This window comes from Cladophialophora carrionii (assembly GCF_000365165.1).
Source record: "Cladophialophora carrionii CBS 160.54 unplaced genomic scaffold supercont1.2, whole genome shotgun sequence".
NCBI classification, from domain to species: domain Eukaryota; kingdom Fungi; phylum Ascomycota; class Eurotiomycetes; order Chaetothyriales; family Herpotrichiellaceae; genus Cladophialophora; species Cladophialophora carrionii.
Genome location: NW_008481827.1, coordinates 1757046 through 1780058, shown reverse-complemented (window position 1 = coordinate 1780058; position 23013 = coordinate 1757046). Strand labels below are relative to the sequence as shown.

Sequence of the window (23013 nt, the reverse complement as noted above, 5' to 3'; positions counted from 1 at the left end):
GTGCAAGGCAACCGCCAATGTTCACAGCCTCAATGTCCGTTCACCTCGATCTCACTTCCACCGCTTCGACCTCTACTTCAACTCCCCCCCACCATACTTCTGTCCATACACTTATTGTACTTTCCATCGCCATCAGTACGCTCCTAGCCATCCTCTACAGCCCACCGGGCCTCAGTCCATGCAACTCGATTCCCACCGTCGTCAAGTGAGCATCACCATGCCCTGCCAGTGGACTCGTGGATGGGCTCCGCGCACCCTCGTCGCCCGGCAAGCACAGATGGCAGGAACGGCGACTGCCCCCGATGTCGAAAGCTGGAGGGACATCCGGAGATACAACCTCCGCATGATGAGGAAGCAAGTCCGCTACATTGTGTTACTCATGGCATTGATTGAGGCCCTGCGGGTCGGTCCAATACAGATTGTCTACGCTGGAAAGCACGGCTATCCAGCCCCTGCAGAGCAAGACTTCGGCGTACGCTCCTTCCTTGCCCTGCGTCGAACGAAACGAAGCATACTGACATTCAGCATGAGTAGATTGCTTACACCATGGGATACTTTGTCTCCTGGCTCTATGTCTGCATCTTCATGATCATCTGGGTACCCTTCTTCCAGGTACGTCTAATACGCCAGTCTCGTCCAAAATCCGTAGGGCTAATAGTAATAGTGGTGGGTTGACAAGGTCTTCCCTGACACTCCCGAAGATCCATCGAAGCCTTCCTTTGCCATGAAATTCATGTGCTTCCTCAAGAAAGTCAACATGGTCCTCCTCCCTCTCTCGATCGGTATCTCCTTCGTCACCTACGCATGCTACGTCGTCCACACCTTCGTGTACGTTGACAGCCGCACCTATGGCTCAAGGACACTCCCAAAGAACACCCGCAAGAACTGGGCCGTCCGTGCCTTTATGCTGGTTGGTATTGCCATCACTACCAGCTTGGGCTATGGGGCGTTCCAGATCCTTGCCGACATGGACCTCGCGCATGTCAAGACCCTGGAATATGCCATCATCGTGGTGCCCGTGCAAATTAACTTTGGGATTCTCTTGGGCACAGTGATGCAGTTCCGCATGGAAAAGAGACTTGCACGCAAGCAAGGGTTGGAGGCTGCCCGGAGTGAAGCGGGTGCCGCCGACGAGAAGGCCGCCCTTATGGAGGTCTAGGTGGCGTAGATCCTTATAGGATCGACATGGAAATAGCTGGTTTTTGTCAAGCTCTCCCACTGGCCAGCACAATACGTTGTGGGTCTATTAGTTGCCATCGGTGTGCTGTGGAAGCAGAAGCTCGCCATGCCGGAAAGACTTGGCGAAGACTAGGGGAACCCGTGCACGTTGCTCGGTCAATCTAGGGGGAAGGATGTCGTATTGTGCTTCACGGAAAATGAATGCGGCTGTCAGAAAGGAGCAGGAAGGGGACATTGGAAAGAAGATTGGAGCTTTCTTTTTGGGCGCAGTAGCTTATCAAGGTACGAGGGTGCATTAAATGTTGATCGGTATCTTCCATCGATACCTTGTTATGAAGAGCCTCTCGTATCTATGACACCAATGGCGTCGTGGGTTTGAAATGTCCCAAGGCCAGCGTCTGCATTGTTCCAAGGCACGAGTTCCACGCACTGTCAAGAGCCATCGCTGGACTGGCAATACTTCCTCTCACCTATGCACAGCACAAAGGGGAAACTTTGCGTCACGCCCTGATCAGGCTTTCTCGATTTTGCATCCGCCCCAAACTCACCCTCAAACTTCTCAACCGTCTTGTCCATACTCCAGGCCGCCTTGACCCGAACGTTGACAAACCCAACCTCATTCATCAAGGCTTCCATGGTTTCGGCATGGATCCCGTGCCGCTCGACCCCGCCCATTTTTGATTGCGGGTGGAATCTCTTCGACTCTGGACCGGTGTCTTCAAAGTCGGTCAACGCAACACTTCCCCCATCTTTCAGACAGCCGAGCATGGTGGTCAAGACAGCCTTCAGGTCCTGAATGTGGTGCAACACAAGGTGGGAGGTGATGAGATCAAATTTCAACCTCTTCCCGTCAGGTTCTTTCTCGTCAGCTGGGGGCAGGTGGTGGTCCTCAGGATCCTCCAGCAACACAGCGACTGGATTGATGTTCTGTGGAGTGTCAGATCGCTCTATCTTGGATTTCAGCACATCGATCATCCCCTGAGCTGCATCGACAGCCACATAATGTCGCGCATGGGGTGCGAGCATGCAGGAGAGAAGTCCCGTGCCGCATCCGATCTCGAGGATGTCCAGCTTATCCCTGCCTGGTGCGTTCTGTAGTGCTGGGAAGTGCTGGATGATAGCCTTTGATGCTTGTTTGCTGGCTTCATGCACGAAGGGGTTTTTATCCCAGTTCGCTGCTTCGGCGTTGAAGCGCTCATTACCGTTGCCGGCTGAGAGGGACGAGACCGCGCTCGCCATCGGCCACTGAGTGTTGATGGAATTCGAGGAACAGCACCGTCCGACACACTATCCTGTGCCCAGAGTCTCGATGAGTACCGATCGGATGTGCTCGACGCTGGCCTTGCTTCCGCGATTTGGTGAGGATACCGTAGGAGTGAACCTCTCCTGCTGGGTGCCTGCGGAGACTACATACTCAGTCGGCCATCTCCATCATCACCTCGACCTCGGCTGCCACTTCCGTCCCCGAGTTCTGCTGACAATGACAATGACGCCTAGACTGGAGTTGAGAGTCAAGACTGACGGCATCTCAATCCAGACTCTGAATGAGGCTCGAAGTAATCAGATACACATCACTACTAGGCATGCGGATGCTCGAATGGCAGTGATAGGCCCGGTTATGGCATAGATTTCCAGATCGAGGACCTCGGCCTGTCACGCCATTTCTCCATCCAGATGGACCTCGTCTCCGCTTTTGACATGTCTCTATACCGCGGAGAGTACGGGGTAGTCTCGATGAGATGAAAGTGGTCAGCACGAGGATTGGATAACCGACCTTGTATTACTACCTCTGAGACGGAAGGGCAAGCTGGTACTGACGTCTACCCTCCCGATACCACCGTTCCCGGTCACTTCCATCATGACTGTCCCGACAGGTGCAAAGGTAATCGCTCAAGCGCTTCACGATCTTGGAGTCACCGTCATTCACACATTGGTTGGGATTCCAGTCGCTGAAATCGCAGAAGAAGCAATTGATCTGGGTATCCATGTGATAGGCTATCGGAATGAACAGGCTTGCAGTTATGCAGCGTCGGCCTATGGATACCTCACAGCGCAACCAGGTGTTTGTATACTGACCGGCGGGCCGGGCATCCTTCATGGGACTGCCGGGGTAGGTGATTCCCTCAACAGCATCGTCCGTGTCTGCTGGGGACCTCGCTGAGACTATGCTGCAGATAGGCAATGCGTCAGCAAATGCTTTCCCTCTCCTAGTCCTGGGAGGATCTTCGGAGTCCAGCCTTTCGACAAAGGGAGGCTTTCAAGAAATGGATGCAGTCGCCCTGTTGACGCCTCAAACCAAGTTCGCAACTCGTCCCACGTCAAGAGATCCTCCTACCATCGTGGCGGCCATCCGCAATGCATATCGAATCGCTTGGTACGGACGACCAGGACCGACATTCGTGGATCTACCGACTGAAATGATCATGGAGCCCGTCATTGCTGCTGCCAGATCAACACCGTCTCCCTCGCCCATTGTTGTCTCTCCTCCACCAAAGCCCGCAGGGGATCCAGACTTGGTCCGCCCAGCAGCGAGGCTTCTCAAGTCCGCCTCGTCTCCACTCGTCATCGTCGGCAAAGGCGCAGCATACTCTCGTGCCGAGCACTCTATCTGCAATCTCGTCCAAACGCACCACCTGCCCTTCCTGCCGACACCGATGGGTAAAGGCATCATTCCCGATTCTCATCCGCTGAACACGTCCTCTGCCCGATCAACAGCGTTGAAGAACGCCGACGTGATTCTCCTCCTGGGCGCCCGGTTGAACTGGATCCTCCACTTCGGCGAGGCTCCCAAGTACAGACCAGACGTCAAGATCATCCAAGTCGACATCTCGGCCGAGGAACTCGGTCGAACGAACAGCCTGGGCCAGCCGTCGTTGAGCATCTTCGGCGACATTGGTCTCGTTGTCGACCAACTCCATCACGAACTCGGCGTCGAATGGAAAGCACTCCCACAGGCAACGGTCCGCCATCCTCTATCACCCTCGGCTCAATCACCATCCAGTCCGTACGTCACGCTCCTCTCAAAGGCTGCCTCCAAGAATGAAGCCCGATCTCACAGGCTCGCCCACACGCCCACCTCTCAAGGCAGACACCTCACGTACGAACGGACCTACCACATCCTCAAATCCACACTGGACGCGCTGTCCCCGCCCGAAGCCGGCGAGATAGTCTACGTCTCCGAAGGCGCCAACACCATGGACATTTCACGCTCCGCGTTCCCGCTCGAGCGTCCCCGCCAGAGGCTCGACGCCGGGACGTACGCCACCATGGGCGTGGGCATGGGGTACGCGATCGCCGCGTGGGCCGCGCACAATCTTGCACCGGGGCATCGGCATCGGCGTCAGCATCGCCGCCAGCTAGGAAAGAAGCCGAAAAAAATCATCGCCCTAGAAGGCGACTCGGCCTTTGGATTCTCCGCCATGGAAGTCGAGACCATGGCCCGCCACAACATGGACGTCATGATCGTGGTGATGAACAACAGCGGCATCTACAAGGGCGACGCGCTGACCCGGGCGGCGTGGACCGAATTGCAGAGGCAGACCACGTCCCGCGACACGCAGGCTGGTGCGGATGCTGATGCCGATGCCGATGCGGAAGCGCAAGGTGCCCAAGCAGCGGACGTCCGCAAAAGGGGCCTCAGGAGCACATCCCTCCTGTACGAGACGCGGTATGAGAAGATGGCAGACATGGTCGGAGGCAAGGGCTGGTTCATCCGCACCGAAGACGAGTTGGCCCACGCCGTGAGGGCGGCGTTCCTGGAGAGGGAGAAGGTGTGTGTCTTGAATGTGATTATCGATCCCGGGTTGAACAGCGCGGCGCAGTTTGGGTGGATGGACCAGAAGGATAAACATGGGGGTGGCAGTGGTGGTGGGGGAACGAGTAAATTGTGATTGTGATTGTGAATGTGAATGATATACGTAGAGGCAGTATCTGGACAGGTACTCTACATACCTATGCCCCCTGGATAGCACGAGGATTGAATAAACTTGATGCTTCTTGGTCGCGCGTGGGAGCTTGCCTAAGCGTCCACCTCTCAAGTCGATATTGTGGCTGGAAAAATAGGGCAGGTCAAGAGTGGAAGGTGAGTGTAGCTGAGTGAGGGTACTGTGATATCGAGCGGAAATGCGCATGCAAGTGGGTAGTGCATACTTGCAGCTCGTCGTCACAAAAACGGCTTCTGATTTCAATTGTGCTTCTAAGGTGTCAAGGCCTTTTACCATGGTTTATGTATCTCGCTCATCTTCATTCCTGTCCCGTCCCCTATTTTCGTTTTCCTTTCCCCCCCCCCCAAATAATCATCCCTCATCCTCTATTTCCACCCTCCTCGTCTTCCCGACAGCCACTTTCCCCGCCTCCCTGATCCTTACCCTCACGGGCAACCCTCCCTCCATAGGCAACGTCAAGCTATTGGCGCTCCTCCTCTCGCCCGTCCGCCCGTCCATGTTCAACCCGTCATTCACCTCTTCGAACTCCCATTCGGCCAGAAACCTCACGAGCACCCAACACGCCATCACCTCGGCCATTTTCTTCCCCAGGCACGAGCGCGGGCCGCCGTTGAAGACCGGGAACTCGCCAACTGGACGAGTATTTCCGGTAAAGTGCAGGTTGTTGCTGGCTTTGTCTTTCTCGAGCCACCGCGATGGGTTGAAGGTGTGGGCGTCGTCGCCGAATGTGCTGGCCGAGCGGTTCAACGCCCAGATGCACCAGACGACGATGGCACCCGTGGGCAGAGAGGTGCCGTCCGGGAGAGTGACGGGTTGCGTTGTCTGTTTGATCTCGAATGGCACGGGCGGATACAGCCGAAGGGCCTCGTAGAATGTAGCTGTGGTGAATGGGAGGGAGGTGGGCTGGAGTTGCGCGATATTGATACCGACGGACTTGTCGTTGGATTTGAAGACCGTGTCAATCTCGTCTCTGACGCGTCGTAAGGATTCGGGATGTCGCAGGAGGGCGTATAGGGTCCAGGTCAAGCTCTGGGCTGTCGTGTCGCGGCCGGCGGAAAGGAAGTTCAAGGCCGCATCGGCCACAATCGTGGGCTCTCCTAGAGCCTCGATTAGTGAGTCAATCAGGGTTCCAAATCCGAGCCCGTTGCCGTCTGCAATGGGATCTCTCCTTTGTGTCCTGAGCTTGTCCTCCTCCTCATTGGTGTTGGTCACGAGGCTTTCAAAGGCATCCCGAGCGCGCCGTTTTCGAGCCTCAGTCACGATCTGCTTGCCGAAGCGTCTCACCTCGACGAGTGAGGCGCGGAAAGATGAGCCCGTAAACATCTCAGTGATGCGGTACAGAGGGTTTTGAAAACGCAGGCCGATCTGGGACGAGGCATGGTCGAACGCTTTGCTGAATGGCGACGAAGCATCGATTTCCATCTGGACCTAGTTGAGTACGTCTCTCGAGCCGGAAGAGCAAGGTCCAATCTTACATCGTAGGCCATGTGCCCGACGACCGTGGTGGTGAGATCATGAAACACCTTCTGCATGTCGACGACGGACCGGTCCTGGGCGGCTTGCGAAAGTCCTTCCCTTGTGGATTCTTCGTAGACCTCTGGCAGAACATCATCGATCATGACCTCAAGGTTTGTGCCGCTGAAGAACTTCAGCCCGGCTTTCCGTTGGGCGCGCCATAGTTCGCCTGTCGCGTTGATGATACCGTAGCCTGGGCCAAAGGTCAGCAAGGGGAGGAAAAGACACATTGTGCTGTGCAAGCAGGAACGATGTGAGAGGGGCCTACCAAAAAGATCCCACGACCGAGCCCTGAAGAATTCTCCCTTCGTGATGGATGCTTCATTCTTGAGCACATACTCGAGCACCTCGGGACTGTTGATGACCACGCCAGGCGGCAGAGAAGGAACGGAGATCTCGAACGTCTCGTCGCCGAAGAGTCTCTGGCACTTTACAAACCAGTCGAAGAGAACGTGCCGAGGTTTGAGGAATTGGATCGCATTGCCGAGAACGGGAAGAGAATCAGGGGGACGTCTAGGCGATGTGCGTTAGAAGATACACACTGGCGCTACATTGGCCAGCTGCGGCGGAACATGCTTGCCTGAGTCGTTGGCCGTGGCGATGGATTCTGGCCTTCTTCACGAGAGCCCCGTAGACAACGAGGATCCCAAGCAGAAGGGCACCGAACGTAGTGAGCCAGATCATGCTGTGATTCGTCGGCAGCGGTCGGCCGCAACCGGTGGCAGTGGCCCTCACGCCATCCCCAGAGATCTTTATCCAGATGCCGGTGGCAAGATGGTGAGGCTCTAGTCCGCTGCAGGGCGTGACGTGGATGGGTGGCTGACTGTAGGAAAAGCTACGAGGTACGAGGCGATGTGGGATGATGGCGAGAGCACGACGACGGCCACTCGGAACTGCTCAGTTCCTGACATGATGACTATTTCCTGCCAACATCCAGATCGTGATTAGGTCGATGCACTGGCTGTCATTGTTCCACCGTCACTGGCGGCGATAATCTCCCTGCGCCATGATTCGTGGGTTCCTTCCATGGACGACCTCCGACGCCGACGCGCAGCGCACACGATCACTCGGCAACATTTGTTCCTGTTCCCATCTTCTACCACAGTAGATCTTTTGCCGCCCACTGCCTTCACCACCACCACCACCACCAACACCACATCCTGGGTCGCAAGGTTGCCCGTCGACACCTCACGCACCTTCGTTACTGTCGCTCATTACACGTCGCTCCAAGCTACCCTCTTTAGACGGTCTGTTTCACTTGCGTCTCACACCATGCGATAGTATCCCAACGTCATCATCCTAGAATCTGTTGGGGTCCGCATTCCACGCCGGTTCCCGAGCTCAAGCTTCGCCAGCAATGTCGCCCTCCGCGATTCACGCCAAGGTCACTCCGCCATACCAGAGGCCGAACCTGTATATCCATGGCATTGGGGTCGAATATCCTCCTTACGAAATCAAGCCCGAACATGTGGAAACTCTCGCACGGCGATTCTATCCCAGCACCCCTGCGTAAGCTGCGACCTGTTCTTTCCAGCTTACAACGTCCCTGACCCGAATCTCTAGGCTCGAGAAGGTCCTAAAGATCAACGAATACACGGGGATTGACACGCGCTCCGCCATAGGAACTATAGACCATCCGATTGCGAACGCGCCCGACCCGCCAACGATCGCCGAGCTCTGCGATCTCTTCTTGGACCACGGCGTCAAATTGTCCATCGAGGCGTGTCGCAAAGCGATCAAGCAATGGGGCGGTGACCTATCCGAAATCACTCATGTTGTTGCCACGACCTGCACAAACTCGGCAAATCCTGGCTACGACCATTATGTCATCAAGGGCCTCGGTCTGAACCAGAGCGTAGAGAAGGTCCTTCTGCATGGAGTAGGGTGTTCCGGCGGGTTGGGCGCATTGCGCACGGCGGCAAACATCGCTCTCGGCTCCAGCTTCCGTCGAAAGCCTGCGCGGATATTGGTCTTTGCGTGCGAGATTTCCAGCACTCTTGTGCGGTCCGAGCTGGAATCGATCCACAAGGATCAGGAAATCAGGATAGGTGTCGCACTGTTTAGCGATTGTGCATCGGCGGTGGTGCTGGGTAATGGATTCAGTGATCGATTCGACGAAGAGCCGATACTGGAGCTGCTGGGTTGGGACCACAGAATCATCGAGGATACCGAGAAAGATCTGGGATTTGACGTCGACCCTGTTGGTAAGTGAGAAACCGCCATCGGTGAGATCTAGCAGCTAATCTCGACCCCAGGCTGGAAGGTTGTGTTGACTCAAAGAGTTCCTAAATTGGCGTCAGCTGCAGTTCCCCCCATGTTCGAAGATCTGGTCGGATCAATACCAGAGCTGGTCGACCAAGGAAAGTTCAAAGCCTCAGAATACGACTGGGCCCTGCACCCAGGCGGTTCCACGGTGATATCTGGGGTCGAAAGAGCCATGAAACTGAGACCCGAGCTTCTCCGGGCGAGCTATGAGATCTACATCACGCACGGCAACAGTTCCAGTGCAACCATGTTCAGTGTGATGAACAGGTTGTTGGAAGGCGAGACCACCGAGCACATCGTCGGTTGTGCCTTTGGCCCCGGAATTGCGGTGGAGATGATGATGTTCAAGAGAACCAGTCAGATCTCTGATCCTGGAACAGCCAGTCCCACCGAGACTCTGGTCGCCGAAGACGTCGACTGAGCTCGAAGGAGTTTGGATTGATGGACGACTCTTAGCCAGACAGTCCACAGTACAGAGCGCCCCATGCGTGATGGAGTAACGTAGCGCAACACAGCACATGTACCAATAAGTAAAGGGCTGCTTCGGAAACAAACGTCGGTTCCCGCATGCGTGACTGTCTAGTCAACCTCTCAATCGACCTCAACGAGGGGGCGATGTGATAGATTGCCAAAGCGCCAGCCACTTTGCCAGACGTCTCGTCCACGGGACGACGGAGGAACACCGTCGCCACCAGGACCGAGGCGAAGAGAAGCACGGCGTATTGCCGTATCACGGGGTGTGCATGTGGCGTGTAGGTTCCCAGCTGGCGAGAAGGAAACAGATAAAACGAGAGACAGGCCGGGATCTCGATGACGATATGAATTAAGAAGCCCAGGTGGCATGCAAGAAAGCTGTGGTAGTACATCCCGTCTCCTGCCATTGCTCTCCGGCAACGACAACTGAAAGGCAAAGGAGACAGATGCTGTGTCACAGTTACAGTTACAGTAATTACCATAGCCGTGTCAACTGTCAACAGCATCCCGCTTAGCCAAGGCTGATCGCTCTTCCGCCCAATTCCCGGCGTGAAAAGCCACCGAAGCCACGAGCTGGATGACGTCTCCAATTGTGGAAACTAAACTGGAAACAACCGCGACTCGAGCCAACATGGATATATGCTTTCGGGAGGCTGTCAGAGGCATTGGCAATGTGCAGACACGTTATATCTGTAACTAGCCCACTGCCTGACAGTGGAGTGGACTGCCCGGGCAGCCGCTTGCGAGGTGTCCTTCTTGTCCGTCATGGCAGACAGTGAGACCGTATGGCTTCGTAGGAGGCATTTCTTCGAGGTCAACGACCAGCCGTGGTGAGTGTCGCGGAGCACACGTTGCATCACGAACCAGTACACTGACTGGGCCAGGTTCCCACAGACGCTCAGAGAAAAGGTGCAAGACTACCTGACGCTGGGCTGGATCAACAAGTTCCCCTTCATTCAGCCCGTGTCACCCGCAGCCCTTGTCTCCCGTATCCTGTCCACCGTTCTAGGACCTCGAACCACCGAATATGTCTACGTGGACTTCGCCTCCGGAGCAGGCGGCCCGACACCATACATCGAGAACCATTTGAACAGCGAGCTGCGCGCCTCAGGCAAGGAGGAGGTCAAGTTTGTTCTGACAGACATCAGTCCCCACGTTGGTGCGTGGGAAACGGCGAGGAAGAACAGCAAGAACATCAGCTATATCCCTCAGAGCGTGGACGCTACGAATGCCCCTGCTGCAGAGACGCTTCTCAAGGGGCTGCCTGAAGTCAAGGGCAAGAAGGTCATGCGACTCTTTAGCCTGGCTTTTCATCACTTCGACGACGACCTCGCGGCAAAGGTTCTGGAGAACACGATCGAGACTTCCGATGGCTTCTGGTAAGCATACAATCTCCGGTTGTGGTTGTTGGACAGCGGGCTGACGCAGCGGGACAGCATCTTCGAACTCCAATCGCGTCACTTCACCTCCTTCATCCTCGTCAGTCTTCTCTGGCCGCTCGCCATGCTCATAACGCCGTACTATTTTTGGCACTCACCGGGACACTTGTTCTTCACTTATCTGGTACCTATCGTCCCGTTTATCTGGGTGTACGACGGCTACATCTCCTGCCTGAGGACGAGGACCCCAAACGAGGTCGAGGCACTGCTCCGCCGACATGTATCAGGCGAGAAGCTTGCGAAGTGGAAGTTCCAGAGCGGTAGGGAATGTTTTATTTGGCCCATAGGTTACCTCAACTGGATCATATGCCAGAAGGGGGAATGAAATTCGAGCTTGCATTGCTGCGGAGTTCCAATGTCAGGGTCCTGCCAGATGAAGGAGGGACTGTGTCCATTGTTTGCGATCCGCCTATCCAACAAGGGCCACGGCCGCCGAAATTGGGAATGTGCTGCATTACTGCCAGGATGTTTGATTGATTCCAACTCGCGGCTACCAACAATCCCATCGCTCCCAGCCACTGAGACGCCATTCCTCTCTGGTGCTATAACCTCTGCATCCCCCTTGACCGAACCCACCAAGCGCTTGCTGCGTCTTAACTCCTGCATCCTCACGGCCAACCTCGCCGGATGGCACCCGGCAGTCGAGATCTAGCCGAGGCCAAGAATTGGCGCAGCCCGTAATCGTCCTGCTCAAATTCGGTGTTGGGGGAGCTGGATAGGTCCCTGGGTTCAACCGGTCTACAGCAGGCTCTGGAGGTTGTTAAATCCTTGCGAATTAGCAGCGAGAGTGCGGAAAGCGTCGTCCTTGCAAGCTCATACCTGTGAAAGAGCCGTGGCCATTGTAATCTAGACGTCTCTACCTAGCAGATAGTTTGGTAGGTATATGTTGCGGAGTGCGTGGTCCTTCTTTAAGCTGCTCCGATTCAAATGGATTCCGGGTTGTGGTTACCGAACACTTCTCATAAGAAATGGTTACCTCTGAAGCACTTTGCCTTTTTTCGAAGCCGCCTGGTCAGGATGGTCAGCGGAGTGTGAAGCCATCCATGGTCAGGCCCTTGGCCGGCCAGGTCAACCTCACAAACATCTGCCACAACAAGTCGAATCGGTTCTGTCGGCGCTAAGTCACGGAGTCGACAGCCTACAGTAGCCATGTTTCAACCAATCGATTCGAGCCACAGTACATGGCCTTAAACCATCCCTTCACGCCTCAAGTTTGGGTAGACGTGCCCTGCCCCGTCGTGGGTCATCTAGGCGCCTTGAACAACTCGGCCTACAAGGCACGTATCCGCTACATAAATTTGCCATGGCAGCGTCGCCGCACGATCTGTCAATCTCTGGATCCCTCAATATGCTCGCCCTCAACACCATCGGCGACCTGGGGCACTCTGTCGGCTATGGAGTTCATCGGAGCGGCGGCCTCTATCGCCACTTTGGTCGAGGTGGTCAAAGTAGCAGTCGAGCTTCAACAACGCCTGCAAGAAGCGCCCTCGGAAATCGACAGGACGCTCCGCCACGTACAACTCGTTGCTCTCCAATTGCGCACACTCATGGAGATGGAGAGGAGCATGATCGAGTCAGACGATGAATTGGAAAGATCCTGTGCTGCCATGCTGCGACAATGCCATCATGGCATGGCCGCTCTTCGGGCCTCCCTTGGCTCGACGGTGGGCGCCAAACACGGCAAGCGACTGCGTTGGGCGCTGCTTGGACGAGCGAGGAGCAAGGAGCTCACGATGGAACTGGCCTGCCTTGACAGCTCGCTGAGTGTGGTACTGAACATTCTACAGTGGTAAGGGTTTTCCCCAGCCGCAGCGAAAGGTAGCCCCTTATATGTATGTATGCTAACTCGTAGCAGTCGGCGGCTCGACGTGCTCTGTAACACAGTGAGCAGATTCAAGCACGAATTGTCCATGAGCGCCTTTCCCACACGCCCCGCCAGGCAGTCTCACAAGTTCTGTGTCCCCTGTCGCCAGCGATGCCCGGATCAGGGCGCAAAGACGGTCGAATCAGTGCCTCGGCGCAAATCAACAAGGCTAAGGCAATGGAAGTGCCTCCACCCGGAACTGGCTCGCTTGACCATGAAAGCTGCCTATTCATGTGACTCGAGCGGGAAGACGTCGTCCCTGTTGCTGAGGCTGGACGTGATTTCGCGTTTCGGGGTACAATTCGAGTTCTCGGGCTGGATCCCCGGTTTCCGCATCGACAGAGTCATGCTCGATTTCAAATACGTCGTGCCTGAGGATGACCCTTTCATGGTAGCTTGTGCGGCCGGCGACGTCGACCTCGTCCGCGAACTTTTGCTGAAGTATCCCGCCAGTCCACACTACCGAGATAGTTGGGAGCAATCACCGCTGGGTGTCGCCATTGCAGCTGGTCATGGTCACATCTGCAAACTCCTGATCGACAACGGTGCCAAAGTAGACTCGACCTTTGGCATGTATCACACGTCGACACTTTCATGTGCGCTGCGACACAGGAATTTGGAAATCACCCGGCTGTTGATCGCGGAAGGCGCACAGTTCGACCATACCAACGCGTGGGGCTGGTCGCCGTTTTTCTATCTCTGGTCGGACACCGTGCGGCAAGAGCAGGCTTCGGCCCTCATAGACCTCCTGCGAAGTCAGAGCGAGGTGGAATGGCAAAGCCTGCACCGTGGCGTCGTCGACGACGCCGGGTGGACGGTCCTCGCGCGGTGCGCCGTCTTCGGCACCCCAGCAGATATGCTCACCCTGATCAGGTACGGGGTCGATCCGACCGAGGGACCCCCCGCCTCAGGCTGGACGGCCTTGCATTTCGTCGTCCAACACGGCGTGGAAGAGGCATTCTTCTCGCTGTTCCCGTGGTTTCGCGACCACGGGGACGTCGATCTCCCGGACTTTGCAGGCTGGACTCTACTCCACCTTGCCGTGGAGAATGGGAATCCTAATATCATCCGCCATTTGTTGCGGAATGGGGCGGACTGGCGGGCGCGGACACTGCCGTCGTACAACAAGGACATTCCCGAGTCATTACGCGGGATTTCTGCCTCGACCGTCCAGATCGCGGCATCATGCGGCGATCAGAGATATGTCGACTTCCTTGACATCCTTGACGAGCTGGGCGTACTTGACGATGAGGCAGGAGATGCATCGGGTGACGAAGACGTCTGGTCTGACGCCTTGGTGGACCAAGCTTGATGACGAGGACCTTGCATTCTGCAGAGACGGGACGGGATATACTGTACTCTGGCAGCCCTCTTTCCACAAGACGAATGCCCGGATTGCGGGATGTTTCTCCCCACGAGGTGGCTCAGCTGCGCTCCAAACGAGAGAGCCGCATCATTCGCCCTATCTGCTGTGGTTGTGCCTAGAGAGCCAGAGTAGAAGGTAGTCCAGGTAGGATAGTGACCGGCTCAAACAGTATGAAATTTTGTGGAAGACTACTAGGCGTTTTGGAAACACATGCGTCGAACAAGACGGCATAGATACCGGCGCAGATTCTACCGCACGCACGCACGCAACGCTGAAGATTTGGACGTTAGAGGCCGTTCCAATATTGACTGGCTAGGTCTTGAACACGGGCTGAACGGAGTGGAAGTGCCAGATGCACAGCATCGTGCAAAACGTGCTTGTCACTATGTTCAAGGCCAAGGAAGGTATTTTGCACGTAGATTAAGTCATACTTCGTCGACATCCTCGCCAGCCACACTCTCATACCTCATGTCGCCTCCGCCTCTCACTCTGCCGGTCCTCAACCTCAACGGCACCTCGTACATGTGCGCGTAATCCACCACTTCTCCACCAAGGAAGCCCTCGCCGTTCCTCCTCCGCCCGAATACTGGGGCAGGATCGCACCAGAAATCCTTGCAGTTGCCGACTATGCCGCGTGAGAAGGGGTTTCGCGACTGCATGTGCCCATGGCTTGCGTCGCTGGCCGTGACCAAGAAGGCGTCCAGCCCGAGGATCTTCTTCCAGCGCGTGCAGAACCCGTCAGGCCGGCGTGGCGGCGGATGCAGTCTCGTGCTCGCGGCCGCGGAATCGTTCAAAGATGTAGCCGCGGCGGAGGCGCCCTGTGTGATGGGGTGGTTGTGCGTAGGGAGTAAAGGGCGGGCGTGGTCGTAGACCTTATCATGCCGCTTCATGTTCTCGTATGTGGTTTGATTCTTGGTGATCTGGATGGTCTGCACGACGATGAGCATGGTAACCCAGACGAGTTGCAGGGTGGCCCAGAATGCGAGGGCCACGGTCCAGGGGTCGCGCAGCACGAAGGTGCACAGACTGGGGGAGAGGATGTGACATTGCGACAGGGCATCGTCGCTTGGTGGAGGCAACAGTTCGAGGTATGAGAGCACAAGCCGGATGTATAGTACGATTCCTACGGCCATGCTGAGGATGTAGATGTAGAAATGGCGGATGTTGTTGTTCCCTACGCAGTTGTGGATCCAGGGACAGTGATGGTCGTGTTTCGCCACGCACCGGTTGCACCGTCGACAATGCTTTGCTCGTAGTGGTTTGCGAATCATGCATTGGATGCAGAAGTTGTCTTCGTCGAATTTCCAGAGCGAGAAGAGTTCGTCGATTGTGGCGCGCTGTTGGTTGCGTGACGCGAGCTTGGGGATCCAGCCTGGGTCCTCGAGCATGGAGAGGAAGTAGAAGTACGTGGTCGCCGAGTAGGCGGTTAGGAAGGCGACGGAGGTGAACGGGTTGGTGGAGAATACAAGCGGGAGGATGAACATGATGAAGCTGGCTCCGACCCAGAAGAGCGTGCCGGCGAAGACACCAGCTAAGTAGGGCGTTTTGTGGATTTGGCGGAATTCGAGAGGCCCGATCATACAGATTTGTTGTGCGAGGTATTGCATGCCTAGGCAGACTGCTAGGAAGATGGGGACTCCGATGTATATGCTGAGGTGGCTTATAATGTACAGGCCGACGATTATTATCAGAAAGGGGTACAAGAAGAAGAATTTGGCCATTTTCGAGCGGTCGCGCACGATCGTGTGGAGGTTCATTGGGAGGGTCTTGATGTTGCCGGAGGCGTCGTAGCCATGGTCAGCTAATGCGCGGTGGTATGCTCGCTTCGTGTTCATCTCTTCGGCGCAGACGTTGGGTGTCTTGCCTTCGTTGGTCTTTGCGAATCTATCGGCGCCGTACTCAATCAGTTTGTCGAGGCAAGCTTTTGAGCCCTTGACCAACGCCCAATGTAAAGGTGTGTAGCCATTGTCGTCCGTAGCATTGACGCTGGCGCCCCATTTGAGCAGAAGGTCCACGCATGCTGGCCAGCCTTTGTAACCTGCCCACATCAAGCTGGTGTGGCCCTGAGGGTCTGGGATGTCCACCGGGATATTCTGTTGCAGCAGGAGGATTAGGAGCAGGGCATTTCCATCGATGGTAGCCAAATGCAGAATGTTGTAGCCCTGCCCATCGGTCAAGAGAGGATCTGCGCCGTTCTGTAGCAGCAGGTTGACAATGTAGTAGTGACATCTCTGTGATGCCCACATGACGGCTGTCGCATTTGATTCTCCTCCTTTTGCATTGACGTCCGCGCCTTGCTCGACCAGGTACTTGCACACGGCATATTGATTGTTAATGGCAGCCCAATGCAACGGACTGATGCCCTCTTCATCTCTGTAGTTGGCGCTGTGTTTGCCCGACTGGATCATCTTCTGGATGTGCTCAAGCGCGCCTATCCGGGCACACTGCATGATATCCTCCTCCAAAGGGAGGTTGGGCTCGGCTTGCCCATTCTGAACCGGGGCCAATTCGACATCTTCCGAAGTCACCTTCGGGGATGCCGCGTTGGCCTTTGACGACGGTGGATGAGAGAGTTTGTTCGGGGTAGGAGAGGACATGGCGGGTTCGTATGGGAAGGTACTCTCAAGATGGCAGTTGCTACCGTATCAGCCTTCCTATCTCTTCCATGTCCAACGAGACACTGCGACGAGTGAGTCTGAATTTTCCCTTTTTGAAAAGTGTCTCCTGAATCCCTTTCGCTTCCCTGCACCAGGTGAGGCATCACTCAGCCTCGGACGCCTCGTATTCATTTCCCCGGTCCAACACGTGACCTATGCCAAGAGTCCTCGGCAGAGATTCCTTATCGGCTCGCGAGTTCCGGGAGGAATTGGATTGAAGCTCCCCTTACTACTGCTGTCGCCAACCTCGACTTCATATCGAAATCTCCTCTCCACTCCCTCGATTTCATTTCATCCCTCCTTTTGCTTCTCGGAAGTCCTCCATTTCAGCTTCTCGAGTAGGCAACATGATGTCGAGGAACGTCTTGCGCCAATCTGGCCGCATTGCCGGTGCTTTGTCTGCTTCGAGCAGAATAGCTGCTGTAAGCTCAAATCCTTTTCGGCACTGTAGCAAAGCTTCGATCACGCCTGCACCACGCTCAATGAGCTCTCCTACTCTCCCTCCAAGCTCAAGACCAGCGCATGAAGCTTGTCGGATGCATCTGGGTCGACTTTGAAGCTAATCAAAATCTTTGCAGTCCCGTGTCGTCACCCCTGCACCATTCAATGCCGCCTCAAAACAAGTGCGATCATACGCTGCTGATGCCAAAGCCTCCCCCACCGAAGTTTCGTCCATCCTTGAGCAGAGAATCCGTGGTGTGCAAGAGGAGGCAGGTCTAGCTGAGACTGGCCGCGTCTTGTCCGTCGGTGATGGTATTGCCCGTGTCCATGGCATGAGCAATGTCCAAGCCGAAGAGCTGGTCGAGTTTGCCTCTGGCGTCAAGGGAATGTGCATGAACTTGGAAGCCGGGCAGGTCGGTGTGGTGCTTTTCGGTTCTGATCGTCTTGTCAAAGAAGGTGAAACTGTCAAGCGAACTGGCCAGATTGTGAGATGAGCTGTACTTGTGAGGTAAAGTACAGCGGCTGACGATATCAGGTCGATGTTCCTGTCGGCGAGGCCATGCTTGGTCGTGTTGTTGATGCCCTTGGTCAACCCATTGATGGCAAAGGCCCAATTAAGACCACCGAGAGACGTCGTGCCCAGCTCAAAGCCCCCGGTATCCTTCCTCGACGATCTGTCAACCAGCCGGTCCAAACTGGCCTGAAATCCATCGACGCCATGGTGCCAATTGGTCGTGGCCAGCGTGAATTGATCATCGGCGATCGACAAACCGGAAAGACCGCCGTCGCCCTGGATGCCATGTTGAACCAAAAGAGATGGAACAACGGCAATGACGAGACGAAGAAGCTCTACTGCGTCTACGTTGCCGTTGGCCAAAAGCGATCCACGGTCGCGCAGCTCGTCAAGACCCTGGAGGAGAACGACGCCATGAAGTACAGCATTGTCGTCGCTGCCACCGCTTCTGAGGCCGCTCCTCTGCAGTACATCGCTCCTTTCACCGGGGTAAGTCCTTTTTATCTTTTCTTCTTCCACCAGCGTAGTGGCGAGTAGATCTTCCCTCCTGGACCTACCTGGACCTTCTTTCAGGTCACCTGCTGCCCTCGAAGTACACAAAATGTCTCGGGTCCACCGCAAGAAAGAGGCCCTTGTCCCTGCAGCTGTGGACGACATCCACGAGGACGTCGACACCGACGCTGTCGATTCCAATTGCACCGATGATGCCATCGTTAATCGACACCGGTCATTGTCGTGGTGGAGCATCTCTTCAGCCACTATCTGATCCTCAACGAGTAACTCGTTCACCATACATCATCACCTTCAGCACTTTTTCAGCATCTGTCCGAGGAATACGTCCTGGCCACTATCTTCTGGACTCCGTGAATTCTTGTACTGCATCTCGTCGTCTTTACTACCCTTTACTACTTTTTGTTCAGCTTGATCGACCTTTACTGACTCTTATCTTCAAGACTGCCATTGGTGAATGGTTCCGCGACAACGGCAAGCATGCGCTCATAACTTTTGACGACCTTACAAAACAGGCTGTGGCGTACCGCCAGATGTCTCTGCTGCTCCGTCGTCCTCCTGGGCGTGAAGCTTACCCTGGTGACGTCTTCTACCTCCACTCTCGACTTTTGGAACGTGCGGCCAAGATGAACGACAAGCACGGCGGTGGCTCCTTGACCGCTCTTCCCGTCATTGAAACCCAGGGTGGTGATGTGTCTGCCTACATTCCTACCAACGTCATTTCAATCACTGATGGCCAGATCTTCTTGGAAGCCGAATTGTTCTACAAGGGTGTCCGACCTGCCATCAACGTCGGTCTCTCCGTGTCTCGTGTCGGCTCCGCTGCTCAGCTTAAAGCCATGAAACAAGTCGCTGGTTCCCTGAAGCTCTTCTTGGCCCAGTACCGAGAAGTTGCCGCCTTCTCCCAGTTCGGTTCCGATCTCGATGCTGCCACCAAGCAAACCCTCAGCCGTGGTGAACGTCTCACTGAACTCTTGAAACAGAAGCAATATAGCCCTATGGGTGTCAACGAAATGGTTCCTCTCATCTACGCCGGTGTCAACGGTCACTTGGATAGCGTCCCCGTGGGCAAGATCCTCCAGTGGGAAGCTGACTTCCTCGCACACCTGAAGAGCGATCAATCAGAACTGCTGGCCAAGATTGACAAGGAAGGCCAGCTGAGCAAGGATCTCGAGGCACAACTGAAGGAGGTTGTCCAAAACTTCACCAAGAGCTTCTCATAGGTACGTGTGGTTCCCACAACGTAACAGCAGCAAGACTAAGCTGTAACAGATGCGATTGAGGAAGTGTTGCTTGTACAATGTTCTGGCTCGGTCAGAAAAGGACGACGCCGCTCGAGTTGAGGCACGAACAGGACACGTTGCAAATTGATTGCAGCGGTCGGTCAAAAGAGTGTGTCTCATTGTAATTAGATACATATCAGTCCTCGAATCGATTCCTTTTGTTCTTCAATCAGAATGCGCCGCTTGTCTTTCGCTCAACTTCCAAACTACAGTCACAAGCTGATAAAGTAGGCGACAATTAGTCGCCACAAGATCGGGTCGACGTGAGAGCTGTAACGGATCTGAAACAGCATTGTATCGTCTGTGAGGAAGGTCGCACTTTCCAGCAACCATAAGAGGGTGCCAACACAGTGAGTGGCCAAAACAAGCGGGAGACCCTTGAATCCAGCACTCAAGACGACCTGAGACAATCCTCCCGAGGACAGTTCGGATGTCATCGGTCAAAGGCGACGAGCCAGTTGTTCGCATCTTTCCAACTCGCTGATTACATACTGATAAAAGCTGGTCTGTAGCTGCTCCGTGTTAAGGTCAGTGCCATGTGCAAAATCACATTCAATGCACCTCTCCACGACTTTGGCGAATTTAGTGCCCAGCGTTGCAGAGACACAGGAAAGCAATGGTTTTGCCGTGAAGAAGTCCTTCGAATCAGCCGTCAAGTCGGCTCCCAGATTCTGGTCTATCGAACAGACGAAATGGCTGCTGAAATGCAAGCTCGAACAGTACCTTGCCGAGATTGAATAGGGCTTGATATCGAATGTGCGGCAGAAGTTTTACAGCCCGCTGTTCGACGACGCCATCCTGGCCTCGGGTCGAGACGGTGGCATATGATTCGTGTGCAGAGTTGTCCATATGAGTAGGACCTGTGCGTTTGTCTTCACCAGCATCTGAGATCAGGCCGTCGTCGTTTGACCACGAAACGCTCAACCAGAACGTCTCCTGGAATTGGAGTAGGCCGGACACAGTACGAAGTACAGATCCCAGAAAGCATTGCTGATTATCCCCAGACATACGTGGTTACAAGCTTGAAACCCTATCTTTGCACTCCTTAGGACTATAAAGATTGTTTGACAATGTTTCCCTCGCGGGAAACCATGGGCGGAACATGAGTTTAGCATCCACTGTGCCGGCAAAGTCGTACGCTTGTTATGTCTGCTCAGGGATGTTTGGGAGCCAGTACCTACCTAGGTAGGCATTCGTGGATGACCGACAGGCCAATCACGTTACTTCTCTACCGAATCAGATAGATCGAGGCCAACGAAGCACGACTCACTAGATGAGAGTACCTCATGTACTTTGCTGTCATGTCGAAGGCATATCTCGACTTGACACCATAGGAGGATAGGAATGACGGTGAAGAAATCGGCAGTGATAACGACTGTGCTCAGTTCACAGCTGGGGACAATGGCGAGTAGTATTCTGTGCAAGTGGCATCGGCAGTATTCCAGACTATTGTGCTTCCTCCGTCTGGGTGTCCTAGGGGTAAGAATGGTGCAGAGGCTACCTGTCGTGCAAGGCTACCACCTACAGCCTTGCCACGATGCAAGAGATACCAGTCCAGAAGAGACGAACGGGCTGGGAGTTACGAGCCATGGTCATATACAAGAAAAGGATCGGTCCTTGTATCTGGGCATTCATTGAGCGGATACTAAGGTCACAGCAGTCGAAAAATTGAGCCATGATACCGTATTGACTTGTGTGAGACTTTTACCCCCAATCTCGACCCGCTCGCTTCAGGCTCGTATAGGGTCGGACGTTGGTCTCACTTGAGAGAAGTTCTATTCTTCCCCCGTTGTCTACCTACCTCGTACCTCCCCACCCATCGCCAATTGTGGTTCACAGAAACTGCTCCGTTTGCGCCTCCAGTGTGTTCACACCAGATGCTCGGAATAGGAGAGCGGCTCTCCTGTGTACTGCGTGACTGCGTCGCTCGAGGCCATGAGTGATATCTGGCACCGACCTCGGCCCATCACGGTGCCCCTCTACCACGCCGTCACCACCATGACACCATAGGCAGGCCTCACAAGTAATTGGCTCGGCTCCACGTTCATGCCCGTGTGCCATCTCCACAAAGCGGCTTTTGCTCCCGCCTCGGTAGGTGCGAGAGAACGCAATCAGCAGCGCAGCAGTCAGTGCTGGGGAGTTTTGGATTTGCCGAAACGGCCACATCTCATGATGCAAAAGATAGCAAAAGACAGCATGTATTAATAATGCGTTGCCTGGTGGAGAAATTTCATCCCATGTACCACATGTAGTACCTGATGTATGTGATCTATGTCTATCAATCCATGTGTTGTCTCTAAGATATCTCAGCGCCTGGCCACATCGTCGAGGACAGTCCCGTTGCAATACATTCGCGTCACGCTTCCCCGACGTCCACAATTGAACAAATTTATCACCACCACTGCCGCCCCTCCTTCTCTTTCGTCTGCTCATCCTCGACCCGTAGCAGCCAAGATGAAGTCCGCACATGTCTACAAAAAGGGCGACTCCCAGCTCGACGTCCAGATCAAGGACATACCGATCCCCAAGCCCAACGCCGACCAGGTGCTCATCAAGGTGATCGTCTCCGGCACTAACCCCAAGGACTGGAAGTATCCGATCCGGGTGCCGGGCTCGACGGGCCTCAACACCGGGGACGACATTGCCGGGTACGTCGAGGCCGTGGGCTCCGACGTCACCGAGTTCAAGGTCGGCGACCGCGTGGGTGCGTTCCATGAGATGCGCACCGACCACGGCTCCTTCGCCGAGTATGCGATCGCGCCGGCCAAGACGACGTTCCATCTGCCCAAGACGACGTCCTTTGAGGAGGCGGCCACGATCCCCCTGGCGGCCATGACCGCCGCCGTGGGGCTGTATTGTCGCCTGGGCCTGCCGGAGCCGTGGGTCGGGGGCGTTTCGCAGGCGCGCAAGGACGCCCTCGCGGGCGGAGTGGTCGTGTATGGCGCGGCCAGCGCGGTCGGGGCCTTCGCCGTCAAGCTGCTCGTCCGGAGTAAGATTCACCCGATCATCGCGGTCGCCGGGCGGGGGATCCCCTTTGTGCAGGGCCTGCTGGACAAGTCCAAGGGCGATGTGGTCGTCGATTACCGCAAAGGGGATGAGCACGTCGTCGAGGCCCTGCGCGCAGCCGTCCCCGCGGGCCAGAAACTGATGTATGCCTTCGACGCGGTCAGCGAGAAGGGCAGCTACCAGAATGTCTGCAAGGTGCTCGACCCGAGGGGCCACATCAGCCTGGTGCTGCCCGGGAAGAAGTACGAGGCGATCCCGGACTCGATCAACCAGACGCTCACGACCGTGGGGTCCGTGCACGGCGTGCCGGATGATTTGAGCGATTTTGGGTACGCGTGGTTCCGACTGTTCGCCCTGGGGCTCAAGGAGGGCTGGTTCAGCGGGCATCCCTATGAGGTCGTGCCGGGGGGTTTGAATGGCGTTCAGACTGGCCTGGAGAATCTCCAGCATGGGAGGGCTAGTGCCGTGAAGTATGTGTACCGCATTGAGGAGACCGAGGGCCTCGAGCGGAGTAAGATATGAATCGAGTCGGTGCTGTGGCCGACTGACAGTAGCA

The 23013-nt window shown here is 55.4% G+C and overlaps 11 protein-coding genes across 11 annotated transcripts; 8 read left to right on the top strand and 3 right to left on the bottom strand.

Annotated features, from left to right (window-relative positions):
- Window positions 1-277: 277 nt before the first annotated feature.
- G647_02713 (uncharacterized protein) lies at window positions 278-1159 on the top strand (the record flags this gene model as incomplete). Its single annotated transcript, XM_008727059.1, has 3 exons — window positions 278-472; window positions 535-612; window positions 665-1159. 3 exons carry the CDS (start codon window positions 278-280, stop codon window positions 1157-1159), a joined length of 768 nt encoding a protein of 255 aa, XP_008725281.1.
- Window positions 1160-1611: 452 nt separating this feature from the next.
- On the bottom strand, window positions 1612-2418 carry G647_02712 (uncharacterized protein; the record flags this gene model as incomplete). The annotated part of the gene is made up of 1 exon (XM_008727058.1): window positions 1612-2418. One exon carries the CDS (start codon window positions 2416-2418, stop codon window positions 1612-1614), a length of 807 nt encoding a protein of 268 aa, XP_008725280.1.
- Window positions 2419-3037: 619 nt separating this feature from the next.
- On the top strand, window positions 3038-5069 carry G647_02711 (uncharacterized protein; the record flags this gene model as incomplete). Its single annotated transcript, XM_008727057.1, has 2 exons — window positions 3038-3289; window positions 3354-5069. 2 exons carry the CDS (start codon window positions 3038-3040, stop codon window positions 5067-5069), a joined length of 1968 nt encoding a protein of 655 aa, XP_008725279.1.
- Window positions 5070-5474: 405 nt separating this feature from the next.
- On the bottom strand, window positions 5475-7322 carry G647_02710 (uncharacterized protein; the record flags this gene model as incomplete). Its single annotated transcript, XM_008727056.1, has 4 exons — window positions 5475-6545; window positions 6599-6831; window positions 6907-7151; window positions 7177-7322. 4 exons carry the CDS (start codon window positions 7320-7322, stop codon window positions 5475-5477), a joined length of 1695 nt encoding a protein of 564 aa, XP_008725278.1.
- A 673-nt stretch (window positions 7323-7995) lies between these two features.
- Window positions 7996-9324, top strand: G647_02709 (uncharacterized protein; the record flags this gene model as incomplete). Its single annotated transcript, XM_008727055.1, has 3 exons — window positions 7996-8147; window positions 8202-8842; window positions 8894-9324. The coding sequence occupies 3 exons, from the start codon at window positions 7996-7998 to the stop codon at window positions 9322-9324; spliced, it is 1224 nt and encodes a 407-aa protein (XP_008725277.1).
- Window positions 9325-10142: 818 nt separating this feature from the next.
- Window positions 10143-11141, top strand: G647_02708 (uncharacterized protein; the record flags this gene model as incomplete). Its single annotated transcript, XM_008727054.1, has 3 exons — window positions 10143-10207; window positions 10262-10756; window positions 10814-11141. 3 exons carry the CDS (start codon window positions 10143-10145, stop codon window positions 11139-11141), a joined length of 888 nt encoding a protein of 295 aa, XP_008725276.1.
- A 1069-nt stretch (window positions 11142-12210) lies between these two features.
- On the top strand, window positions 12211-12609 carry G647_02707 (uncharacterized protein; the record flags this gene model as incomplete). Its single annotated transcript, XM_008727053.1, has 1 exon — window positions 12211-12609. The coding sequence occupies one exon, from the start codon at window positions 12211-12213 to the stop codon at window positions 12607-12609; it is 399 nt and encodes a 132-aa protein (XP_008725275.1).
- Window positions 12610-12894: 285 nt separating this feature from the next.
- On the top strand, window positions 12895-13992 carry G647_02706 (uncharacterized protein; the record flags this gene model as incomplete). The annotated part of the gene is made up of 1 exon (XM_008727052.1): window positions 12895-13992. One exon carries the CDS (start codon window positions 12895-12897, stop codon window positions 13990-13992), a length of 1098 nt encoding a protein of 365 aa, XP_008725274.1.
- A 479-nt stretch (window positions 13993-14471) lies between these two features.
- On the bottom strand, window positions 14472-16643 carry G647_02705 (uncharacterized protein; the record flags this gene model as incomplete). The annotated part of the gene is made up of 1 exon (XM_008727051.1): window positions 14472-16643. One exon carries the CDS (start codon window positions 16641-16643, stop codon window positions 14472-14474), a length of 2172 nt encoding a protein of 723 aa, XP_008725273.1.
- A 407-nt stretch (window positions 16644-17050) lies between these two features.
- Window positions 17051-19391, top strand: G647_02704 (ATP synthase subunit alpha, mitochondrial; the record flags this gene model as incomplete). The annotated part of the gene is made up of 4 exons (XM_008727050.1): window positions 17051-17125; window positions 17282-17629; window positions 17680-18147; window positions 18612-19391. 4 exons carry the CDS (start codon window positions 17051-17053, stop codon window positions 19389-19391), a joined length of 1671 nt encoding a protein of 556 aa, XP_008725272.1.
- Window positions 19392-21905: 2514 nt separating this feature from the next.
- On the top strand, window positions 21906-22979 carry G647_02703 (uncharacterized protein; the record flags this gene model as incomplete). Its single annotated transcript, XM_008727049.1, has 1 exon — window positions 21906-22979. One exon carries the CDS (start codon window positions 21906-21908, stop codon window positions 22977-22979), a length of 1074 nt encoding a protein of 357 aa, XP_008725271.1.
- Window positions 22980-23013: the final 34 nt, after the last annotated feature.